This window comes from Calypte anna, chromosome 1 (genome assembly GCF_003957555.1).
Source record: "Calypte anna isolate BGI_N300 chromosome 1, bCalAnn1_v1.p, whole genome shotgun sequence".
NCBI lineage: Eukaryota > Metazoa > Chordata > Aves > Apodiformes > Trochilidae > Calypte > Calypte anna.
Genome location: NC_044244.1, coordinates 90,103,927 through 90,129,125, shown reverse-complemented (window position 1 = coordinate 90,129,125; position 25,199 = coordinate 90,103,927). Strand labels below are relative to the sequence as shown.

Here is a 25,199-nt window from a genome sequence, read left to right as displayed (position 1 = left end):
GTCTAAAAGAAATGGATCAGGGAATAAAGACTGTAAGTAATCTCACAGACAGCAGAAGAAGGCACAAAATTTTTTGTTTTCATCTTCACATGTATGTAAAATGAGATTACAATTTCAGCAGACCGGGAGGAATAATGAAATACTTGAGATTTATGGTATCTGTACTTCATCAGTTGAGCTACAGATTAGTTGTATGAAATTAAAAGTAATGTTCCATTAAAAGTAATTTGTTCCATTAATTTTACACATTTTCAGACATAGTTGAAATGTTGCTGTTCACCTATAGGTATCATGAAAAGCAAAGCTATCAATGAAAGCAAACTTTCCTCAAAGGGAAGTTGAACATTGAACCACCAAAATACAGCCAGAAATACTGTCACCTTGTTTTCTTACTGAGGTCTGAAAATTTAGTACTACTTTTGATCCATATGCAATGCATCCTATGCAATGGTGTAACAATTTCGAGGCACAGGTGAACTGCTTAACCATATCTAAGAAATTATCTGCTAAGAAACTACAACCATCAGTGTTTACACTGAAGACATCATTGTCCAATCTTGGGTTTAGATTTCCTTACCGTGATTTAATGACATTAAGTACATTCCTTCTTTTATCTAAGTTGAACTGAGTTGAATGCAGCATCTCTGATTTGGTATCGTTATTTAGTGAAACAGAAGTCCTGAATGAGAAAACAACAGCAAGTAAGTGAAAGTTTAATGGCAATATAAAACAAGACAAGCATCTTGCATTAGCAAGATGCACCATGGAGTCAAGTCTGGTTTCTGACAATTGCTAGGGATATTGAAAACCTCTTCAAATAAAAAGGCATTTGTCTGGGACCAGCAGATAATTTGAAATTAAATACAGACTGTCTTGTAGTCGAAAAGGCAAGTAGTTGGGAAAGATGCTGAAAACAATATTCCCTCCATTTCTCTGACTTCTTTTACATATTTTTATGTAGAAGTGAAACAAAGAACCACTACTGTGACTCTAAAACTCTTGAGAAAGCAAGTCTGAAGCTTGGATTTTCTATATGTTGTAATTGGTAGATGGTGGTACTCGGAAGAGTAGAACATCAGGCAAATGCAAGACACACAGAGCATAACTGCTCTTCATAAATGCTGCTATAGGGAGGCTTTGTTCCACACAGAGTTTTTTGGATGCTACTACTACAAATGTGACTGGTAATAATAATAAAAATTAATCTTATTTGCTGAAACAGTACTAAATATCTAGTAGGGGCATTTCCTCAAACCTTCCCAACCTTCCTTAAGAAGGCTCTGAGGTACTGATGATAACTTCTCATGGAAAAAGGATGTAAATTCTTACTGTGTGGTGTAAGTAAATTATCAAAAAGGAATCATTTAACAACTTGTGACTTGGGTGAAAAGTACTTTTTTGGCTCCTCCTCTTGTCTCTCTTATTCACCTGAGAAGATAAGAATATGGTTTCTTCTGCATGCTGTAAAGAGGAGCTGACTGTATTTGGTCTAGAAGAGGAGTTTCTGACTTGGGAGCTTGACTGTTTTCCTTCCTCTTCCTTTGTGATCTCTGTAACACCAAAGTAACTGGGAGAGCATCTGGAGACTGAATTATGCATTTCCTTAAGGGCTGCAGGGGAAGGTCAGATGTCTTCTGAAGGCGTATGCGGTCAATTCCTGCAATACACCACCACAGATAAAGTCAGTAACAAAGCAGGCCCTTATTTGATAACTAAAGAGGTTTTTAAGCTTATAAATGTAATTCATCTGCTGTGTGACCCAAGCTGGAAATATAATACTGAAAGGTAACCCTGAACTTACAGAATCATGGAATAGTTGAGGTTGTAAAGGATCTCTGCAGCTATGTGGTCGAAACGCTGTGCTCTAGCAGGGCCACCTAGAGCCAGTTGCCAAGGACCACGTCCAGATGGCTTTTGAGTATCTCCAAGAAGGAGACTCTACAAACCTCTCTGAGCAACTGGTGCCAGTCCCCAGACCCTCTATCACAGTGAAAAAGTATTTCCTGATGTTCAGAAGGAACCTCCAGTTTTCCAGTGTGTGCCCATGGTCTCTGATCCTGTCACTGGGCACCAGGTATGGCCTCAATAGTGCAAAGCAGGGGAGAAGGATCACCTCCCTCAACCTGCTAAAGCCAAAATCTTAATTCAGGCAGCAGATCTGATCCTCAGTCTTTTATAGATCCCTTTTCCTGCCCAGAACTAGTTATCTTCTGTTAAATTAGGTACAACTAATTGTTATACTTAATTGTTGTTGGCAGGTTTTTCTGGTGGGTAGATTACAATCCAGGAAAACAACTTATCAATGTTGACAATGATATTGGCAAGGTACAAGAGGGAAAATTAATCCTTCAAAGGCAAATGGTGATGCTCAAGCTGTCTTCCCCACGAGAGGACTCCAATATATGGAATGTATATGTTGCTAATTTAATCAGCAAAGATATAGAATTCAGGCAGTGCCAATTCAACAGAAGCATGTTCAGTAAACCAAAGTATGTTATTGCAACTATTTTTTTGTATTATTTAAGGAGGCTTTTATTTATCAAACATGATTCCCATGGCATGTAATGCACCAGCATGAGCTCTATAAATCAATTTTTATTCAGTTCAAGGCTGAAATCAGGGCCTTCTGCCCAGGTCTGGCTTTCACACCAGATGAACTCAGAGTATCTGATATGGTATCTGATAGTTCATTTAAAAGTCACTGCTAATGCATATAGGGCAGCCACCTCCAAAAAAGGTTAGTAGTTACTATACACATTTTTTTTTCTCCTCTTTTCCAAACCCTTCTTTCCCCATCTTCACAGTCTTATTCTAACTGAAGCTGCTGCGCTACCAGGAAAACAGGGAATCAGAGAGGTCATTACCTGTCCCCTTGTCCCCAGTAATTTCCTCAGTACAGGACTGAAATCACTGCCTGTTCAGCTCAAAAAATATCTCAAGGATCTACACAAAGCATGTCTGTATTGTGAAAGAACCTCACTGCACTGATCCCTGACCACGTTGGTGTGCTTGGTACGGTGCAGTACCATGCAGAAGTATCAGCCTGGCCCAGGATGTGCTGCTATGTCTGCACTAAATGTTCTGTAGGACTGATCAGACTGAATGCTGTGGCACTCTAGAGCACCTCTGCTGCTGTCAGTTGTAGAGCTGGCTTCTTCAGCACCTGCCTGGCAATTTTAGTGCCGTGCTGTATGGAAACAGAACAGAAATATCTGCAGACTTTGGAGGAGTATATCAAGTACCTGCCCACCAATATGAGTAACAGGTCACCCACTGGCCTTCTAGTTTGGTGTTCAAGCCAGAGCTATCTGTATTCTCTGATGATCAGCCTGGGGAGAACTTTCAGAGGACTATTCAATCTACTTTGGTATCTGCTGGTAGTAAAACAAGCTCATAAAACCACGTTCCCAGCTGTTTTCTGACCATGCCTGACCTAGGGCTGTGCGATAATACTGCAGCCAGTCACCCACAATGCTCCAGATCTTCCTCTGCAAATTCCTCAGTTCTCTGGCTGCATGGATGTCATTTATGCGGCTTACAGTTGCCTCTGGAACTTCATTTTTCATCAACAGCTCTGTCAACTTTGGCTTTAAAAAAAATAACAATGGAAAAACACAGTTAAGAACTTAATGATTCCATCTGGTGTTCTGTGGTGCTGCCAATGGCATACACTATTAAATGCCTTTGGGATACAAACACCTTCTTGAGTAAAAGTTATTGATACAACTGGGTGTAATTTAAAAAAAAACTTTTTTAGCCAGCTCAACCATCATTGGAGAATAGTTGCAGTAGTGAATATTGCCCTCTTCTAGTCTGGACAAAGGAAACAATAAATGCTGAAAAGCACAGTAGATACTGATAACATTTGTCTACTTGGCTGGGCTCATGAAAACTCCAGTGGCCAAAGAAGACAGCATTTTGCACTATACAAAACACAAAATTCCAATCAAATGCTCCACATTTAATTTGTTCTGAACATACATAGTAACAACACAACACATGTAATAACTTTTTACAAACAACAATTAACATATCAGTGTGTGTGAAAGAGCCCTTGATAACTATGGAAAGCAAAAATTAACTGAGACAGCCTCCTCTGAAAAATACAACTGTAACCTTAAATTAATATAAAATTAATATAAAATTAACTCTACAGAGTCTCTACTTCATACCTTAAATAAAATACACTTAAATTAAAAATAAACAATTTTAATATTGCACCCCTTGAGAGTTCCTTTTTTTCAGTCAGTAAGTAGCACTGTCAAAATTCAGAGGAAAGATAATTTTCATTAATAAGAAACAAAGGGAAAACTAAAAAGACAAATGCTGATTTACCTCAAAGTTTATACCATTTTTGGTGTTGTCAGTTATTCTATAATGAACTAACAGGTACAAGTATTTAAAATACCACTAATTAAGGCTGATATTCTAATGTGAGCACGCCTCATATCCATTTTCAAAAAAGTCTGACCTTTCAAAGTAATTGGTTCTTTTGGACCAGTAGGGTTTAAGCAAGTGTCCTGCTTGGAGAAGGAAGGACAATATGATTGTAGAGTATTGTATACCTCTCGTGTGTGCTGCTAGGGTTTGTCTTGATGAGTCAATGTGGAGTTTGTGAGAGTAGAAACCCATAATCAAATTAAAATGACTCAATAAAAGTTTCTGGTCCTAACATCTTCATAGGTTTTTACTACATTAAAACTTCATAGGTTTTTTACATCCTTGTGCTAGTAGAGTAAGTAAAGATTCAGGTTGTCTCTGTCTCAGACCTTAGCTGCCTGCTAAGGTGTATTTTTATCCAGGTGGAGTTTGCTGTGTCTGCTATTTAAAGCCAAAATCTCTTTAAGTCAAATTCTCCACCTCAGTGCCTCATCAAGGAAGGCTTTGTGTGTAAAGGAGATCTGAATTACAAATTGTATACATTCTAAACACCCACTCAAGGATGATCACTTTGAGTGAACAGGGAGGTGGGTTGAGAACTGGATGGACGACAGACCTCAGAGAGTTGTGAACTGTGGTGTGGAGTCCAGTTGGAGGCCTGAAGCTACTGGTGTCCCCAGGGGTTAATATGGGGTCTTGTCCTGCTCAACATATTTACCAATGACCAGGATGAAGGGACAGAGTGTACCCTCAGCAAGTTTGCTGATGATACTGGGAAGAGTGGATGATACACCAGAAGGTTGTGCTGCCATTCAGCAGTACCTGGACAGTCCAGAGATTTGGGCAGAGAGGAATCTCATGAAGTTCATCAAGGGCAAATGTGGGGTCCTGAACTTGGGGAGCACCAGTACAGGTTAGGGGTTGGCCTGCTGGAAAGCAGCTCTGGGGAGAAGGACCTGGGAGTCCTGTCAGCCCTTGTGTGCCCTTGTGGACAAAAAGACTAATGGCATCCTGTGTGCATTAAGTGTGGGCAGTAGGTCAGGGGAGGTTATCCTCCCCCCTCTACTCTAAACTGGTGAAGCCATATCTGGAGCACTATGTCCAGTTCTGGGCTCCTCAGTTCTAGAAAGACAAGGAACTACTGATGGAAGTCCAGCAGAGGGTTAGGAAGGTGATTAGGAGACTGAATAATCTCTCTCATGAGGAAGGCTGAGAGACCTGGGTCTGTTTAGCCTGGGGAAGACTGAGGGGATCTTACGAATGCTTATAAGTATTCACAGGGCAGGTGCCAGGAGGACGGGGCCAGACTCTTTCCAGCAGTGCCCAGCATAAACAAGGGCATAAACTGAAACACAGGAAATTCCATCTGAACATGAAACTTTACTTTGAGGGTGACAGAGCACTGGAACAGGCTGCCCAGAGAGCTTATGGCATCACCTTCTCTGGAGACATTCAAAACCCACCTGGAAGCAATCCTGTGCCACCTGCTCTAGGTGAATCTGCTTTATCAGCCGGGGTGGACTACGTTATATCCAGTGGTCCCTTTCTAGCCCCTACCATTCTGTTGCTCTAAGATGCTGTGATGTGAATGAGTCAAAAGACTTATTTGAGTTATATCAGTTATCTCTATTTCCTTATAGTCCTTCAGAGCAGTGACTCTTTCAGTTCCACCTGGGAAAGATATCCAGAGGATTCTGTACGGTGCTTCATCTTTCCTAGTTCTTCTTTGAGAGTGGCACATATTCTCCATTCTTCTGTGCAGGAAGCCTCATTCTAGCAGAATTTCAGGTGGCAGTCTTAAAGGGACTCAGGAGTAGCTGTATTATTGTTATGGCCCAGCTATTTCCAGAATCAGAAGGAATAAAGTATTGCTCCTCATCCTAGTTAGGGACTGCTGTTTATTAAGGAGGTATTAAGAGCTTCTCAATCTTCTTTAATCAAAGAACTGTTGAGCTGCTTAAAAAAGCTAAGGTCTTGCTTATGAAATGTAGATTGAATTTTTGTTTCCAAACAAATGAAAAATAGGTTAGATTTTTAATGCATTAATCTACTACTTTTATACCCCTTCATTTCAATGTTTCCTTGCCCACATAAGCAGAAAGGTGTGTGAGTGAGAAGCTGGGTATTTTTTTGCTAACGATGGTGATGCTCATTGTAGTAATTTTACTGACTGCGTTCTAACATCCAAGCCTGTGAGCTAAACACTGTGAAACCCGGTTACAAAATGCCACTTAATTACTCCAACAAATTTAGTTTCTCAGAAATTTAGGATTTAATCTAAATTTCTCTTAAAATCAATGAGACATGACACATGTATAGATACCTTTTATAGACCTGCAATATGTGCTTTACATTTTCTAGGCTAAATGCTTTCTTATACAACAGGAAGAAGGAAATAAAGTCTGAACAAACAGAATTTTGATTTTCTTTTACTTGGATCATAGACTTCTGCTTTTCCAACAACTGTTTTGCAACTTTTTTTCTGACTCACAAATCACATAAAAAGTCTGTTTTACAAACCACCTATTTCAGCCCAACTATAAGACAGTATTTGCCTTTAAGGTGCTGAGGTTTGGCTGGATGATTAACCTAGCTGGAATGTCAGCTCACTGCATGGAAGTGAAGACCAGAATGATTTGGATCAGGATTTCTTATGGCTTCATTCATTACCTGACAACTACAGTACAATATATTATACCTACCTCAGAAAAGGCTGTCAATGCACTTGGTATTCTATCTGACAATTCTAGAAAGGACAGATATAGACCAGAGAATTCTAGACAAATTACAAGTAATATTTAGCCATCCTTTCTGAGCAAAAGTGTTCTCTGTTCTAGCTGCACTTAAGACACAGTGGATGTAGAAAAGTAGGAAATTATAACCAGAAGTTATGAATAGGAAATATATAACATAATTAAGGAAATCAGCCAGAAACAAAAGGCAGAAGTAGGAACCTAAGGACACAGAAATAACTGTCCCTTTTGGGCCAGACCTTGGCATAAATCCATTGGAGCTTATATTTAGTCTCTAGAAGCTCATAAGTAATCGCTCTGTACCATTGCACTTAGCACACATAGAGGGAAATAAAATTGCAAAGTGTATGTTCTGGGAGAGCTCATCAATTCTCGAGTTTGCAGAGCAAATAATGTTATTAAAGGGCCTTCATAAAATACAATACTGTATCAGCTACAACATACCCATTCTTCCAGCCGTGGAAGAGCCGCACCCTGCGGTGGTGACAAAGACAAGCACACACTTTCATGTTGCCACTTGTAGACCAAGCTAATTGCAAAGCGCCCAGCAATCCTCACTGTGATGTACTCATTAACCTGGAAGAGCAAAAAGGGAGCTTTACTAACTCCACCAAATGTTCATATCTATTTTTGGATGGTAGAGGCAGACTGAAGTCTCAAAGAGTTGCCCAAGACAGTTGGTCATAACCAAGGGAATGCTCGGGTACTCCAGGCTTTAGTCTACAAAGCATTTTCAGGGCTGTTGTTCTCATCTGAATCCTGCAAAGTTAAGCCTGTAGCCTGTGGACAAAGACAGCTCCTGGCCCTGGGCCTGAATGACTCCAAAGGAACTGTACTGAGAATGTGCACAGTTTGGAAGGTGATGCTGTACAGCAGGAAGCACTGAGAAACTCTCATACTGCTCAAACCACTCAGGAAAGCACATATACTTCAGAGGCAGAGGCTGTGGAGACAGACAGACAGACAGAAGCTCTAGTCCTTGCTTGCCCTTCAGCTGCTGTTTAACTGTTGGTGTGAGTGGGTGAAATGTGGAAAATGTCCAAATTAGTCCCCAGTAAAGAATTAGCATTTTGACACATACAAAATACTTTCTTAAAACTGTGGTCACTAAAGCCTTCAGCACTGTCTGTGCACGTAGACCATGAAGAATGCCCTGGTGACAGCAAGCAGGGGACTTGGAACCACTTCCATTTAATACAAAAACCAGTTTGCAGTAGCATGTTCCATCCTCTGGACACTCTTTCCTATTCAAACAAAATAAACACCGTGTTGCAAAGCCTAACAGCTTTACTAAACTCATTTCCATTTTCATGTGGCTCTTGAAGGACAGCAGATTAATTTGATATAGCACGTAATTCATATACTATAATCCGTCACATTCTGTATTTGATATCCAGTTTTATGGATACAGTTATCTGTATTTGACAGTTTGAATCCAAACTGTTTCAATAATTATATGCTTTGATTTTTACAGACTTTGTAAAAACCAAAACTGCAGACACAGCATGGTATTTTTGACATTTGAACCCCCTGCAGATTTCACTGAATAAGCAAAAGTCGATTTGCAGAAAAAAATCCAACTCCAAGTAAGTATATCTGCCTGTACAAAACAGCTGTGGCAGCTGTAAGAATTTTATGGTCACTCACTTAAATTTACTCCTTCCTGTCAGCTGCCAGCCCAGTAGTATGAGCCAAGTAGAGAAAACAGGGTATGGGGGCTTGGTTTCCCATCATTACTGATCACCCTCCATCACTGATGGGGCCTTATGTATGCCCTGTGTAAAACACCAAGCATGTTGCCAGTAGCTCTGTATTAGCAAGGAACAAAAGAACCAGCTGATCCAACCCCTGTAGATAGCACTTGTGCTTACCAACCCCCATGCCTGAGGGCACACTTACTGACTTGGGGTCTCAAATGTTTCACCTTTGTTTGTGGGCGTTTTTGCAGCATGCAAGGCCCAGCTCTGGTAACTACAAAACAACGGAAGACTTCACATGGACATCAGTGGCAACTGCATCAGGCCTGCAGTAAGGCAAAAAGCTGCCTGCTACTGAACATGCCCAAAAGAAAAAATGAGGAATGGCTTGTTCATACTCCAGAGCTCAGAAAAGTCTCTTCCAAAATGCCTCCAGCAGAGAGGATGGGCCCCTGTTTTATTGGAATCCTGAGTTACAACAGCTGCAGACAATTCACTTTTCCTTCTTCTCACTAAGCTGACACTTGAGTAAGACAGAGGTAATGACACCCACTCATGTGGAGTCTGTTGGGAGAACCATTCTTTGAAAAGGATGTGCTAAGGAAGAAGCATAAGGATCATGTTTCTTGAAAACAGGACACCCCAGAGAGACCTGAAGATGTGAAATTAAAAAACAAAGAGAAAAAAAAAAGAAGAGGTAAAAACAACTGTAAGAAAAGTAAAGCAATAAATATTACCTGTGCTATAACTGGCTGGGCAAGCTTGCCATCCCGAGGCCATTTCCATTCTCTGACCATTTCTTCATCTTTATTAGTCACCAGACCTCCTTCCTGATTAAACATCACTGTTACGGTGTTGCTGTAAACAAGCAGAAATATGAAACCTGTTTTTCCTGGTGTATCTTGGTAAAACCAAAGCAATCCAAGAGCTCTCTTTGATCTATGAGTCTTTAATTTAAAAGCCACTTTGCATATCCACTCCTTCATCAAGCCTTTCTCATGCTACAGGTCTGTGAGGCAGGTATAAATTATTATCCCTGTGATACAGAAAAAAGATCTTGTTTTAATAAGTCAAATTTAAAAGAAACTCATGCCAAATTATGTTATTTTAATGCCACTTCCGCTTACTAGTACATCACTAGAAGTTCTAAAACACCTCAAATTCTATTGTAAATTTAAAGGAAAAAACAAGTAAGTTAAAATGGCATGTAGATGCTATTCATGTATGAGCCTTCAGCTGACAGCTTCAGGAACATTTTTATGACTCTATCCTTAATATTTATTAAGAATAATATGTATTCTATTGCTTCTTTTATCTATACCTAACCAAACACTTCTGTATACAGAAGTGCAAACACATCAATAGATAAGCAAAGACAAATCCTGCATGAAGACAAATTTTGAAAAACACAGATAAGATCCTCAGATAATCAGAATTTTTTTAAAGTAGATTCTCTGTGTTGATGGTCTTCTCTAGTCATAGAGGATTGGAAATTTGAGGGGTTTATTCCTTGAAGTAGCCAGCATAGTCCTAGGTTTGCTGGTTGTTTTTTTTTTTCCTCACAACTTAACTGACTACTGCAACAGAATCTTTAATAAAAGATGTTTAGAATCTTTAAGAAAAGATGTTTTTCTTGAATTTCCACTTGGTTTTGAAAAATAAATGCACGTATATTAACAAGGAAAAAGCACTAAACATAAGGAATCCTGAAATTTAATTCTTGCACTTTATGTTTTCCATGTACTGATTTTCAGTAACATAAGTTAGGCAAGTGTAAGTAAATTTGCTTGATTTGGTTTGATTTTATATCCAAACTGAGAACTGTTTCAAAAGGGGGTTTTAATATTCTGGATTCCTAGACTATTTTTTTGAAACAAGGGCCAGCTCCTTCCATTAGTTTTGTGGGCACTGAATTCCTTTTAAAGTCCTTTTATAGAAGAGCTGAACAATCCTTCCCTACAGAACTCCAATAAAATATATTTCTCCAAATCCAAGCACTCATCCAGAATGGTAATCCAATAAACTTGACTTCTTCAAAAATGAAGGCAGCTGCAGCCAACGTGTCCTTCATTTTTAGCTACTGCCCCTCTCTGCAAAGCATGAAATTTTGTTCCCAGATGTCTTGAGTACTGCAAAGTCACTAGAGAAGCATAAAAGACTAAAACTAAGGAAAAAACTGTGCTGTAAGTAGGAATCAATTATAATCTTGTTCACAACATGTAAAGGTGCGCAGAACTACAAAGAGATATAAACAGATGTTAACCAGATGAGAACTGTCAATGTTCAATTTACATGCTCTGGTGAGCCTGAAATTTCAGAGGAAGCCACCAGTATGTATGCTTTCCACAAGAAGGCATCTGCTCTTTACAACTGCATTTCAAATTGACAAAGAGGATATTGAGAATACTACTGTTCACCCTGCAGCTTCTGTTAAACAGGGTTTTAACACATATCAGTCTATGTTATAAACTTTTGTGTTTACCCACAAAAGTAAGAAAGATGGATATAAGTATCCAAACAAATTCTTGCAATTGTTTTAACAATTTGGTGTAACACAAACCTGGGAAAAGAAATTAAATCCAGTGAAAGAAACAATCAAGATAAAAATGGAAAACCTCACACAACACTTGTTAAAGCACTTTTCTTAAAACTTGCAACTAAGCTCTAATAAAAACAATTATAATCTTGGTTTCCATCCTTATTAAAAACAGAGCACAGAAAAAGTGGAAGTGTCTTAGAGAAGTCACCCAGACACATTTAAAGAGAGCAAGGGACAGGGACCAAACAAATCTGCAAATATTTGGTGGTGGTCCAGCACAAAGATCTCAGTTCTGTTGTGTGTAAATTATTCCAGAGTAGGTCAGTAGCTCAAATTTCTCCATAAAGCTATACCAATTATTTCTAATACAGAAAATCATAACGAAAACTGAAAAATACATAGAACAAATGTAATCTGATCATCTCTTTTTACAACCCATTTAATGCATTACATTGTGAGGCACTAAAAACTGGCAGGAGTGGGGAAGAGGGTGTCTGCATTTTGTCTTTGTGGAATATCCATCTGCAGCTCATCTCATGCATCCAAGGCAGTCAGAAGGCTGGCTCCCAATAGCCTTCTGTCTCCTTTGTGTAAATTTTCCAGAAAGCCAAAGAGCATCTTGTCCTCATGGTATTGGTTTCACAAATGGGAAATTCAACTTTCAAAATTATTTCTGATTAGCTTAGCAATTAAGGTAACAGTGCTTTTGGGTTGCTTGAAAAAACAGTGGCATTTGACTCCTAAGGGGGACTTACAGAGGGTCCTACATCTCCAGATAACCTTCAAATAAGATGGAAGTGATCTTTTTAATCTTCCCACATATGTTAGTATCATCCAATGCCAACCTCCGTATGGATTATTAGCATTAGGAAAAGTCTGGTGCCCAAAGACTTTACATTTTTGAGTTGAGAGGGCAGATGAAAAAAAAACATACAAAACAAACCAAACCCACTGTTAAACACACAGCTAAGATCAGACTCTTAAGTTGCAGGGAAAAAAACCCAAACAAACAGTGCTGCACAACTTATTACCTTTCTCATATCATTATGGTTTTGAACACTGTTCACATCCTTGTATAGCTTCATGGTCTCAGCTCTGATTTGTAGCATCAAGCAAGAGCTCATAGTGCATCTACCTACCTGCTAGGAAGATAGATGCTGCCATGTCCAAAAGGTGTGAAAGTTCCAACTATAGAGTGATCTGGAGAGGGGCTAAATATGTTGGTATAGAAACCCCCACACGGGAGACTGCAGTAGCTTTGGCAAACAGCAAGATGCTGAGAAGGATAGCTAAAGTGAGAGTCAAGGAAGACACTTGTTACCACTCTCTAGTTTTACAGTTTATGTTTCATGCCCCTGCAGAGAACACAGGGACTAACACACTCTATATCAGCTCTACATTGGGTGCAGGTGCATACAGATCAGTGAAGCTACCAACCCAGTCATTTCCTTCCTTGAAGGAGATGGGTTGGGAGAGATGGAGGATGGGCACAACTCTCAGTACAAAACCCTCCCATCTGACTAAGCTAACATGGGTGGTATAGGCCAAAAGTTACCTTCACAGGACCAACATATAAATAAGAAATATATTTATGAAGCATAATATCTCTGGTAGTTTTCCCTGTGACCAAGCAGGCTATTCAGTGATGCTCATTCAAGACAAGTTTACACTCTATATAACAGACTGCAGTCTGATGCCATTACCTTGTAACTACATTTTCCATTCTGGAATATTTATTTCTGAGCCATATACACTCACCTGACACATACTGGACTTTGTTGTTATAACCTGACTACCTGGATGTGTCTCTGGTACTATATAAATACAATCCACCTCTGAGAGAAAATGAACAAAAGAAAGATGTCTTTCACACAGTCAAGTCTTGGAAGCTGTTGAGCTACACATTAAGTCTGAGCCTTCCCCCTGGAGAAATCCTTTCAGTACCTCTTACACTGTTGCTAGAAGACACATGTGCTGTGTAAACTGAAAGGATATTAAATGAAAGATGAGCCATCGTTCAGCCTATAGTGCAGTTTTCGTTGTGTTGTGCCTGTTTTCTTGACCACAGGGATCTGAGGTTTGCCACATGTCAGCTCTGGCCCAATGGTCATGTCACTCTGAGCCTTCCATGTCTTGGAGAAAGTTTCATCTCTGTGATCACCATAATGCCGGAGAATAATTGGTTTGTCTAACCCCACTTCTTTCAACTTGGATGTTTGCTCTTTTCTGCTTACATAAGGGAGGAAAAAATTACACCTCTGATTAGTTCCTTAGTCAAGACCTCTATTAATTTAGAATGAAGTTTGACCTAAGCAGAAAACATAGCTTGATTTATGAGTTTTTCAGCTGAGACAGGAATTATCAGGCTTACTAATTTAGCTAGGAATTCAGGCAGGCTCACAAACATCATTGAACAGCCCCATCACCTATTGAATTTCTTATAGACATTTCAGTGCTTTATCAATGAACTCAGCCCATGAGTTGCAGTAGAATGTGGTGCTTCATACCTCTAACAGACCAGAATGGACAATGAAAATTTCTGGTTTAAAATCTCAGCTATTGTACATTTAAAATTATCTTAGCAAGTCACTGGGTTTATATCTTCAGCTACGGTATCAGTAAAATGTGCTCAATATTTGTTCTTCTCTGATCTTTCTCCTTAGTGCAAGAGAACCTGCTGATCTCCCAGTTCCCTCCCCAGGCAATACTGTCCTGAAGTGACAGATTTCTGTTTTCTCTCATCCATAACCTTTCAATAGGACCTCCCTACAGTTAATGATACTATTTCTCACTCTTCTAAATTGTTTCTCATGTGAGAATCCTGAGGAGCTTTGAAAATAAAGATGATAAATATTATTAAACACATTACTTTCCAATAACAACGGGTCAAGATCATGTATGCCACTTGTGGTTAAGGGGGCACAAGAACTGACTGCACCAACCTTCTTCTACACCTGTACATAGCAGAGATCCTTTGAATGTGAGGGGCAGTCAACTTTACCCCTGTTGAAGATCTGTCTACCTGATTGGTTTTTTTCTCCACTTTCACCATCCTATATTCCACACATACACTCTGCTACTCTTCATTTAAATATTCAGTATTTAAATATTTAGATATTTCTTTATCTAACAGCCAAATTTGTATCTATTTCTGTCTCATGACTGATCATGAGAAAGAAGCAAAGAGAGTTTGAAGCTGGCTAAATCAACCCAAACCTAGCAGACAGCTGCTGAGTCCTGCTGTCCTTTGGCTGATATCCTTTCCAATTAGGTGTTCTATGCATACTATTCTACATGTATATGAGAGAGCACACTTTTATCTGTTAGTCTTTAAGCATTTTAAAAAATGTGCAGGTCATCACATTAGTATTAGGTAAACAAAATCACTACAGGAAAATAATGAGCACAAAAGCTGGTCAGTTTAATGAAGCTAATTATGTAAAACACCAGCCAACAGAAATCAAAGGATATTATCTTTGTCTTCAAGCCAATATTTCTTGCTGTTTCAATTTTGCCTGAAATATATATACTTTATATGTATATATATTATAAATAGAGAAAAAAGTAGAAACCTTTTGCTGACCTGTCTTTATTTATATTTAAGAACACTAAGCCAACACTCATGGTACTAACACAGGAATCTGGTGGCAGCATCAGGGTACTGCAATATGAAGAGCAATATTTTACTTCCAACCAGATGGGCCAACAGGGCTTGAAAATCCTTCAAACATGCTCAGGTCCTGTGAAAGGGAACACCTTGCTTGTAGAGAGACCATATGACCCTACTTGTGGCATAATGTCATCTTCAGTTGGAAGACCAAATCATCTGACTGCAGAACTTCTGGGAATAGTAAAATGATAGATCCCAGAACAGATGCACCACAGATAACCAGAGGTATCCTGAGTTTTTGGAGAAGCAGTTCTTAACAGTTGCAGGCTGGGAAATGTCAAAACCCAGAATCCAAGAAGATGAATGACAGATACTTTTCACAATGGTCTCCCAAACATGTAATTCTAATTCTATGTTTCATGGGTGGGAAGAAAACAGTGTTCATTTAAAAAGTCAGAAAATACATTGTTTCCAGTAGAACCCTCACATATTCAGCTTTCTTGTTGCTTTTCTTTTTCTTGGCTTCACTAATACATTACATAGCTATTGGAGGCTGACATACAGAGTTTGGTCAAGCAATGCAAACTCCAGTTTTTGCTGCAGCATCAATTCTTTTGGACTTCGAGCTGCTCAGTTCCCCAAGGAATCACAGAATCATAGAATGGCTTGGATTGGAAGGAACCTTAAAGATCATCTAGTTCCAACCCCCATCCATGAGCAGGGACAACTCCAGCTAGACCAGGTTGCTCCAAGTCCCAGCCAGCCTTAGAGGGAGAGGCATCAACAACCTCCCTGGGCAACTTGTGTCAAGTGTCTCACCACCTTCACACTGAAGAATTTCCTCCTAATGTCTAACATAAAACTCCCCTCTTCCAGTTAAAAGTCAATACCCCTCATCCTATCACTACATGCCCCTCTAAAAAGTCCCTCCCCAGCTTCCCTGCAGGCCTCCTTCAGGTACTTCAAAGTTGCTGTAAGGTCTCCCTGGAGCCTTCTCTTCTCCAGGATGAACAACCCCAACTCTCTCAGCCTCTCCTTCTAGGAGAGGTGCTCCATCACTCTGATCATCTTTGGATGTGGCCCTGCTCTGGACTCACTCTAACAGCTCCATGCCCTTCCTTGTGATGTGTGCTGTGATAATAATTCCACAATAAGTAATATGCTTTGTGTCCTATATTGTAAAATGTACAACGCGATGGTAGCAAATACACACTAACACACTAAAAACTGCTCAATTTTATACACCTATTAGCTGCTAAACCTATTATTATGAAGATTTTTTTTACCTAAGATACATTTACAAAATATATTTACAATTTTGCCAGTGTACAGGAACACCCAGTAAATAGTAGGGATGTGTAACTGCTGAAATTCAGGAAGTATCCTGTAGATAAAAAATTATGTGGGCTAACTTTATTAACTGTCCCTGTAAGTAATTAATGCTTATAATTAGCTTTCAGCAAAGATTTTTTTCATTTAAACCTATCCTGCTTCATAAATTTAATTACTTCTTCCTCAGAGGATTGATAAGGCAAGGTAAATCTTAACTATTGCTGACATCTCCATCTCTTGACACTACTATAGCACTATAGCTGATACTCAGAGAATGGCTGATTGGAAGCTACTACACATTTTAAACATGTGGCCAGTTTCCTATGGGAGCCTCCGGGGTGTTAAAGCTATCTTGTGCTATGTAAAAAATAAAAAACTTAAATATAAGTAGCATGAAGAAGTCTCAAGGTCTGATTCTGGACACAATCTCTTTCTTCAGGGCCCAGAAAGGCAACAGGCTACAGATCACAGCAAATTATCAAAACGCAATATTATTTCCATGGACTACGGTTTCTTTTACAAAAGATACTCAAACAGCTTCTCACAACTATTGGAAAGTTTATCTCCATATTAATCATTATCAGAAAATACTGTCTTGGCACTAATCCCTGAAAACGTGTCTGCTGAGGTAATTCTTATTTTCCCATTGCCATTACCTAAAATAAAAGTGTATGTTTCTCCTTCATGAATATTGAAATGTTAAGCAGAACTCTGGAAGCTTTCAAGGCAATAATGCTCTCCAGACCAGCATGTTAGTTAGGTTAATTTGCAATCCATTAAAACACTGCCATTTATTCTAACTTTGCTCACAGAAGTAAAAAACTCAGTTTCTTACATTTGTTTTTGCATTTGTTCTAGCCTTTCCAGTGTCCACATAGAAGACAACTCCTGGTGAATATCTTCAGAATGTGAGTCAGAAAGCTGGAAAATCCAATCTAGAGAAATAGAATGAGAGATTAGATGTATAAATGAAGACCAATATTAATGTCAGTCCTGTTCTAAGGCATCTGTCGATAAAAAGTAAGATTCATTCATGACTACAAAGTTCTGAAGCACTATGAATTGCCTTAAACAGATTAAAGAGATTCTTTGCCTTGAAGAACATAATGGGTAAGTGGGAATGTGCATTATTCTTACCTTCAACTGAAAAACAGAAAAATATGTCTAGGAGAAGATAGACATCCTGATAAATATATTATTCAGATAAATTCCAGGTTAGACCTTCGTATGAACGACCTTAACTTTCCATACCAGTCAGAGTCACTGTTTGATTTGTGTACAGCCCAGGTTTGCTGCTGAAAAAAGGGTGCAGGTAGTGCAGACTCTTATTATTCTCAGTAGCAACCAAAGAAGTAGTTGAAAAATTAAGCCATGCATCATTTTGAGCAGTGAGGGCATAGGATTTTTCTAGCATGCATTTCTGTAAGACACCTGTATTTGCAGCTGCACTATGGCAGGTACATTTTACTTAGTTCACATGCTCAGCATTTGTGGATGATTTGAGGCAGCCAGTGGGAGTGTTCCTTAAGGAAGTTCCTCTCTTAAGGAAGAAGTTCCTTAATTTCTAGAAATTCTTGGTTATTGTCAGTCTTCTAAAAAGGTGAGAACGCCCAAGAAATTAGATCATTTGATATGGAAGTTTAAATGAGGTGATAAAAAATGGTTACAGACACAGACTGTTAGAGAATGGGACAAGCCATTGTTAAAATCAATACAGGGAGAGTCAGTTTCCCTAGACTGAGTGTTTCACTATGAAAAAAGTGAAAAGCAAGGCAGTCAGAAACAAGAACTTGGTGGGTTAGAACTGCAGTCACAGAAATGCATTACCTCTTGCTGGCCATTCACAGAATTACAGAATTGTCACGGCTGCAAAAGACTTCTAAGATCCCCACATCCATTCCCTTCACCAACCAAAAATAAACCTGTGATGAAAAACCTGGCAAATGGGAGCTGCCATGGGATAGGAAAGGGTAAGGATGGTTTAGTGAAAGCTGGGTGTCTTGATCCTTTGGACATTCAGTCGTGGATAAGAAAAGTCCAACAGCTGCCTGATTATACAGTGCACTGGCAGATCCACTGGTGGAGTGCTGAAGGGAAATGTGCATCATCTTGAGATCACTGAGACAAAAGAATGAAGAGGCTGCCTGTGAGTACAAGAGCTAAAGGTGGAATCAATACTTCTGCAAATTTAATATCTCAGATGCACCAAGAACACACTACAGTAAAGCATTTCAGAAGTGCTGTTGCTTTGTTACAAACAGAAGAAATGATATACCACATTTTCAGTAAACAATAGGAGAGTTTACAGTTCCCTTTAGTGCCTATATATTTGTTTATGGAGCTGTTCCTCTGTGCTAGGATGCTGGGTGTCTCTGCAGCACTTTTAACCTTCACCAGCCAAAGAATTTCAGTTCTGCAGTACTGGTGGCACCTGACCAACTGCATGGCCAGGATGAGAAAGAAAACGCACAAATACTTCTTTTTTTTTTTTTTTTTTTTTAGCACCATATGGCAATGTTTATAAGGAAATCCATCAAGAGATGAAGAGTAAGCAGTTCTTCCATTCAGATCATAAAATCTGTCCACATTTTATGCAGAAATGGTATAACTTTTCAGTTAGTGCATTAGTGCTCCCACTTGAAGCAAGTTATTAAGTCAAATATATGTGGTCAGATAGTTTCCAGAGGGAAAGGCTTAAAATAATATCCCAAAGCATTTATTCATGCTGTATTCTATTAGCAAAGAATAGTGGACCTGCATTGGCTATGCAGAAAACTTTGTTGGCAGATGATCAAAGATAACCAGAGCAGGACCAGGTATTTAAAAACAGATTGTATCAAAAAAGCAAGGGAGGTTATTGCTTGGTACAATTATTCCCTTCTCATGCTAATCCACACTTCAGGTCTCAGGCATTCAGAACATTGGTCCAGATGCAGCATAATTCTAACCACCTCTGTTAAGAACTAGCAATCCAGTTGAGCTGTCTGCTGCTCTTACCTCCTTCCTCACCAATGCTGGATGAAAGTGAGAAGCTGATTGTGCCACATGACTGGTCAGCATCACTTTGCACGATGGGAACTAGACAGAAAGAGGGATGCAATGTTTATGATCACTCATGGTAGGATGAGTCAGCTTTCAAAAACATAAAACCAAACATTATTCTCTTTTTGTTAAAAGAGGAAGACTGCGGTAGCACATGGAGAGCTGGAACAGGCTTGACCCCAGCCTCTGGTTCTGCACTGAGGATTTCTGACACTTGCTGAATGAAATGGTCTGGATGCAGATGATTTTTACTGGCGCAGTATGCTACAACTGTATCACTCACCTTGAAAGAGGAGACTTAAAATGCTTTGATAAATGATTTGAAACATTGCCCAGTTTCACTGGCTTTGTTCTTCTAAGTGTTTGTACCTCTTGCTTCAGCTGCAAAGCTATTTCATCATGTCCTAAAACAATGCTTTGCAGAGAACTGCAGTATAACAAGCTATAAAGTGGAGTATGTTGGCCTACCCAGCCAACAGAGAGTATAGGCTAAAAAGAAAGTGCTTTTTTCCCATTTGCAGCCAAACATTACGACACAAACACATTTACACAGCATGACCTTACCTTTACCTCCTACAAGCATGTCTGATGCTGTCTCAGGTTTTCTTTTTCCCTTTGTAGAGCAGGATTGTAGACAAAAGCCTTTTTTGGATCGTTTTTTTCTGATGGCAGTCATTTCACACTCTGTATGTCTGGACCCTGGACGACCACTCTTAACTTCCCCTGAGGCTTGTTTTTTCCTGGATGTCACACTTCTATTTGCTAGTGACTGCATGTGCCATTTCAGTTCATCAACTCCCTCAGTGAGTTCTCTCCAGCTACAGGTTAGCACATTCACAAGTCCCTCAGGGAAACCAGTCTCATACCTAGCAAGGAGCTGCAACTTCTCTCCAAGTTCCTGTAACATGTTGTCTACGAACGACTTATGCCAACTGCTTGTTGTATCATTTAAGAAAAAATCTTCACGACTTTCTGCATGCTTGCCTGTACAGACAGCACTCCTGTCTACAGCTGGGCTGAGTAGAAGAAAAAGCTGTATCATTAAGGGTGAGCAGTAACAGTGAAGTAACACAGAAAAGAGCCTTGCTAGGTTTCACGTCTGAAATACAGGTGGGCAGGATTGCAGTGCTTCCTTTCACAGCTGAGACTGACCCACATTTTCTCCAAAGACAGACACTCCTAGATCAAGATCAGAAACACCAATGCTGAGCAGGATGATGAGATTTAGTGCAGCCATTGCCAAATCAGTGAGTCTCTGCAATGACAGTGTATGCTTTGGCACTGAAGTGCAAGGCAGTGTTATCTAACATGCTGATTGACTTCTTCTCTCCTATGTAAAATTATTTTCTCTTGCCTCAGTAAAATGGTGATCAAATAAATCCAAAATTTTGCTTTCTTAGATGTGACACACAAAGTACTAGTAGATGTAATGAAACACTGAGTGTCTAAAGAAGTTTTCTCCAGTAGCTACTGATTCTATAAGCTCTATTTTGTGTTTGGCTTTCTTTTCTTTTTTCCCAGTTTGGGAATTCTTATCATCCATGGTTATGAGAGGACCATCTTTATTTCAAACTGTGAAAGTTTAGTTAGAGGAGTGCCAATATGTAAAATGTATTAGCAAGTTTTAGGAGTTTTAAAATATAAAATATAAAGAACGTGTACCAAAAATTTCTTAGTCCTTAAGCTTCTAAACACCCAGAAGCCTTGCAGTACCCAAATGTTTACCCCCTCCAGTTTTAGTGGTAGCTTCTTACACTTCTTAAGTGCACACAAACATGTTCATAGACTGAAATAATCTGGCATAGATTTTTGAAATCTAAAAGGAAGTTCGGCAAACTATGGTTTGTCATTGGAACAAAAATATAATTTTAAAATAAATGTGAAGAAACATGAATTTAAAACCCAGTTAACTAGAAGTGTCACACACCAGAGGCATACTGTGAACACTGGCTCCCAGTACATGAGTCAGCCCAAACGAACTTCCTGAAATCTACAGAGCTCTTCTCCTAAAAATGTTCTGTCCATGCCAAAACAGTTGATACATAGCTATTATGTAGCATTTTTTAACAAACTGCCCATGGTTTGTATGTTAAATATAGTAAAGTACTGAAATGCTGACAGGAGAAACGAACTTTAGGTACTATACCTCCAGGAGTTTGGTTTAGGTATAAGACATTGTCACCTTCCCACTTTTCTCCCTCTGCTCACACTGCGTGGCAAGGTGCCAGTTCTGGTCATATGCCTTTCCCGCCTCCTGTTCTGCCCTGGATGCATCTACCTTGGGACTCCTTTTTATGTCTTCCCTAAAAAACTGGTTGACAGCAACTTACCTGCTGTTATCACTATTGGCGTCACACTATTACCTGGGAGTAAAGCCAGGGGGATGACTTGTAGTGAAATATGAGGACTCTTCTTCTGGTATCTTCTTGACCATCTCTTTCATTCTAGGTTTCAGCTACAACAAAATGAATGTTTCCAATTTAAGACTGGAGGAGGTGTGAAGGGGAAGAGGAAAGTAGAAGAATAAGATGGACATAAAGTAAAATACCTGGTCAAAGAAATATACAGGTCCTGCCTTCAGTGCTGCAGCTGTGAACATCACTTCCATTACTACCTGGATAAAAAAGGGGTGGAACACCCCAGAAAAAAGCAGTTATAACAGTAAGCTATGAGAAAGAAACTGTTTATGTTTTCCACACTACAGTGAAGCTGAGGACTTAACTGGCTGTGTGAGGCCTTGGAAATCTGCCTACCACTGTATGAATGGGAATACATAATGCATTAGTGGAGTAAATGATACGAAGTTGATTAAAAGATGAAGATAAAAATATCAGGTTTTCTTAATTTAGGTATAATAATAATAATTTATATAGTTATCATCATCATCTAGTGTTTTCATGACCTAGAATTATTTCTTACTGTAGGTAATGTCTCAGTTTGCTATGTGAAAAAGAAGACCTTGTATCTGCAGCTATGACTCAATGAGTATGTCAATAAATATGCTTTTATTTAGAAGAGGGCTTTTTATGACTCTAGCATTAATATAAAAATGTATTTGAAAGATACCAGTGTGGGGAACCTTTACTCTGTTCAGCCTTACATCCCCTAGCAAGACTTCATGTGGGCACAGAGATTTGCTGTCAGGGAGATGCCCATTGCAGCACATCCTTACACATCTGCACAAGGAGTCTCTTTGAAATGATGGTCCAGACAATGTACTGTTTTGTTCATTTGAATCTTGACACCTAAAAGCAGTTTTAAAAATGAGCTCCAAAGGAGGCAATTTATTTTTATATTTCACAGTATGCATCTTATCATGTAAACTAAAAGCATTTACTTGGTCCCAGTCTGAGTTCATAGCGTTCTGAGCTTCTCAAGGTGACTTTCAGCAGTAAGATAAAATTTGTTTCTTTTATGAAACACTCCTTGCATCCTTTAAAAAATCTGTCCTCCAAAGAACATTGATGATTCTTTAGCTGATGCAAGCCACCAGGAAGTTTGCATTATGGCTGTAATCAAACTGATGTTTTGGAAAAAAAAAAAATCATCAAAGAATTTGGAAAGAAGTCCAAAGTAAACAATGCTAAATGTAAATTCTTCGGCTGCTTTTGTCACTTTTAACTTTGATTTAGCCACTTCATCTAGGTTTCAGGTAAGATCTTGGAGAAGGAGTTGTTTCAGAATTGAGGAAGCCCTTTATCTTACTGTGCTAAGGAAGACACTATTTGGTGACAGCTGTCATTCCCATAGTAAATACTACGGATGACTATGGCAGAATAAAACAAGTGTCATCTGTCCTCAGCAACTGATAAGGGGAAATATCTTTCCTTCTGGAGTTCAGAAAATACATTTGCTTTCTTAACCTTTAGGCCTGGTATTAAACCTCTAGTCATAAAAGTTGTCTTATTAACTTCAGTGGATTTTTAGAGTTGAGTAAGGACTGTGAGTTTCGACTACAAGCTAGAAAAAAGAAGTGTTGTAATCACATACATAATGGCATCAGTCCCATAAAGACAAAACATGAAGACAAAGAAAACCAAAAATAACACCTCTCTGCTCAGTTCTTCTTCAGACTGATACAGATTATTTACTCCTCCCGAGTTGTCCTTCGTCCCTCTTTCCAGGGGGAGAAAGCTCCCCCACTGCATTCCATGAAACTTCTTGGTACTTACATACAGCTTTAAAACACAAAAGAAAACATAACATACCCTGAAAGAAATCTTTTCCTGAAGGTCATAACTTCTTTTGCTAGGAAAACAGTGCCATGGGAGCTGCCTCCTTAGGAGAAAAAGAAGAGGAGGTGAGTATCTCTGTTTTCTTTCAGGAAAGGGTTTGAAGTCTTGCTGCTTAGTTACCACATGTTGTGGACTGCATTCAGCCCTTCCCTTAATTACCCAGCTACTGCCTGGCTTTGTCCAGGAGGCTGGTTAAGGAACAGCCACTGTGAGAAAACAAACCCAGTATCCTTCTCTAGCTAAAAATGGTATTCAAAAATCTCCTCTGGCCTATGGCCTGTCTGCTACTGTCTACTTATCATGCTGCCTAGTACAGCATGAAATTGGAAAATGTAGCATTCATTACTATAAAGTGTATTAAATGCTAGGAATAGCTGACCAGCAAAAACAGAAGAAGGGCAAAAAAACCTGAGCTAGTAAGGTCATGGTACAAGATGAGGCTCACTCTGTTTCTAAGAGACCAAGTCCTCTAAAAAAGAGACAAATAAATAGGGGAACGAGGAGACCCACTGTCAGTCTGCTCATGTTAATGTGCACTCTGTTAATGCAGTCAGCTCAGCTTCTTATCCCTACTTTGCATGGTTTTTTCCATTTAGCATTCCTTTTTTTTTTACACAGTGGTTATCATTGCCTATCTCTACTCTTCTACACAGAGTACAGTGCTCACTCCAGGGCTGGAAGCAGTGCTTATCTTCGTTCCTTCCAACATTCCCTCTTCTCTGAAAGCTCATCAGCACAGCTTCTGGAGTGCACCTGGGTCCAGCCACACCACTTGGAGTTTAGTGTAACTTCAAACTGTAGAGACACAATTAATGCTGCCTCTTCTAGCTCACTGCCAGTTTTCTTTCATTCTCATAGTTTTCACTCATATTCTTTGCTAACTAAAGCACGACTCCTCTTGAAGATTTATTTTTAGCTTTCTTTTTTAAGGAAAGGAGGTGTATGCAAATGTCCAGTTTCAGTCAGATTTGGTGGAATAACAATTCTGAGAAAACTGGCTTCATGAATTCAGCTGATCACAGAAATACTTGTTCCACATGTTGTCCCTTTTCCTCTAATGCCTTTACTACTGAATTTCATGCCTGTAGAGTCTTACCGACCTTATTTTTCCTTTCTTTATCTCTGGTTAATATCTCTCCTGATGTATTCCCTGAGTTTCTGCAGATTTTATGGTCTCCTTTTTCTGTGACTTCAGTTCTAGAACAAAATCCTTGGTCTGGCAACTCTTCTTGTTTTGGCACATACCAGATTGAAGGGACCAGGAGCACAAGCTGGTAACTCTCTTTTTCAAGCTGTCAAAGGCACCAAAAGGAATGTATTGAAGGGTAGGAATAGTCTGATACATGTAAAAATAATAGATTAAAATTAAACCAAAATGTAGAAATACTGTTGTTGTATCTCTTGAGAATATCAAAATGCCCAGCAACAATAAGTGTAACACAGGAAGATTTAAGATGACTCAAAATAGAGAATTCAGGGAATTAGCCCACACCCCTACCATCAACTAAAAAAAAAAAGGCTCTGTAGATTCCTCTTCCACCTAATTGGAAAAATAGAATGGAAACCAATAAACAAGAAGTGTTCTAGGCAACATTAGCACACATGCTTTTT

The 25,199-nt window shown here is 39.2% G+C and overlaps 1 protein-coding gene and 1 long non-coding RNA gene across 2 annotated transcripts; both read right to left on the bottom strand.

The window, feature by feature from the left end:
* Positions 1–573: 573 nt before the first annotated feature.
* Positions 574–19,936, bottom strand: C1H3orf20 (chromosome 1 C3orf20 homolog). Its single transcript, XM_030454128.1, has 10 exons — positions 19,918–19,936; positions 19,309–19,389; positions 17,449–17,454; positions 17,147–17,246; positions 12,509–12,658; positions 9,568–9,688; positions 7,578–7,709; positions 3,434–3,587; positions 1,429–1,657; positions 574–679 (listed from the first exon to the last, which is right to left on the bottom strand). Exons 1-10 carry the CDS (start codon positions 19,934–19,936, stop codon positions 574–576), a joined length of 1,098 nt encoding a protein of 365 aa, XP_030309988.1.
* Positions 19,937–20,283: 347 nt separating this feature from the next.
* Positions 20,284–21,955, bottom strand: LOC115600452. The gene is made up of 3 exons (XR_003988981.1): positions 21,902–21,955; positions 21,717–21,808; positions 20,284–20,369 (listed from the first exon to the last, which is right to left on the bottom strand). It is a non-coding gene; the product is annotated as an uncharacterized LOC115600452 (long non-coding RNA).
* Between the last annotated feature and the right edge of the window lie 3,244 nt (positions 21,956–25,199).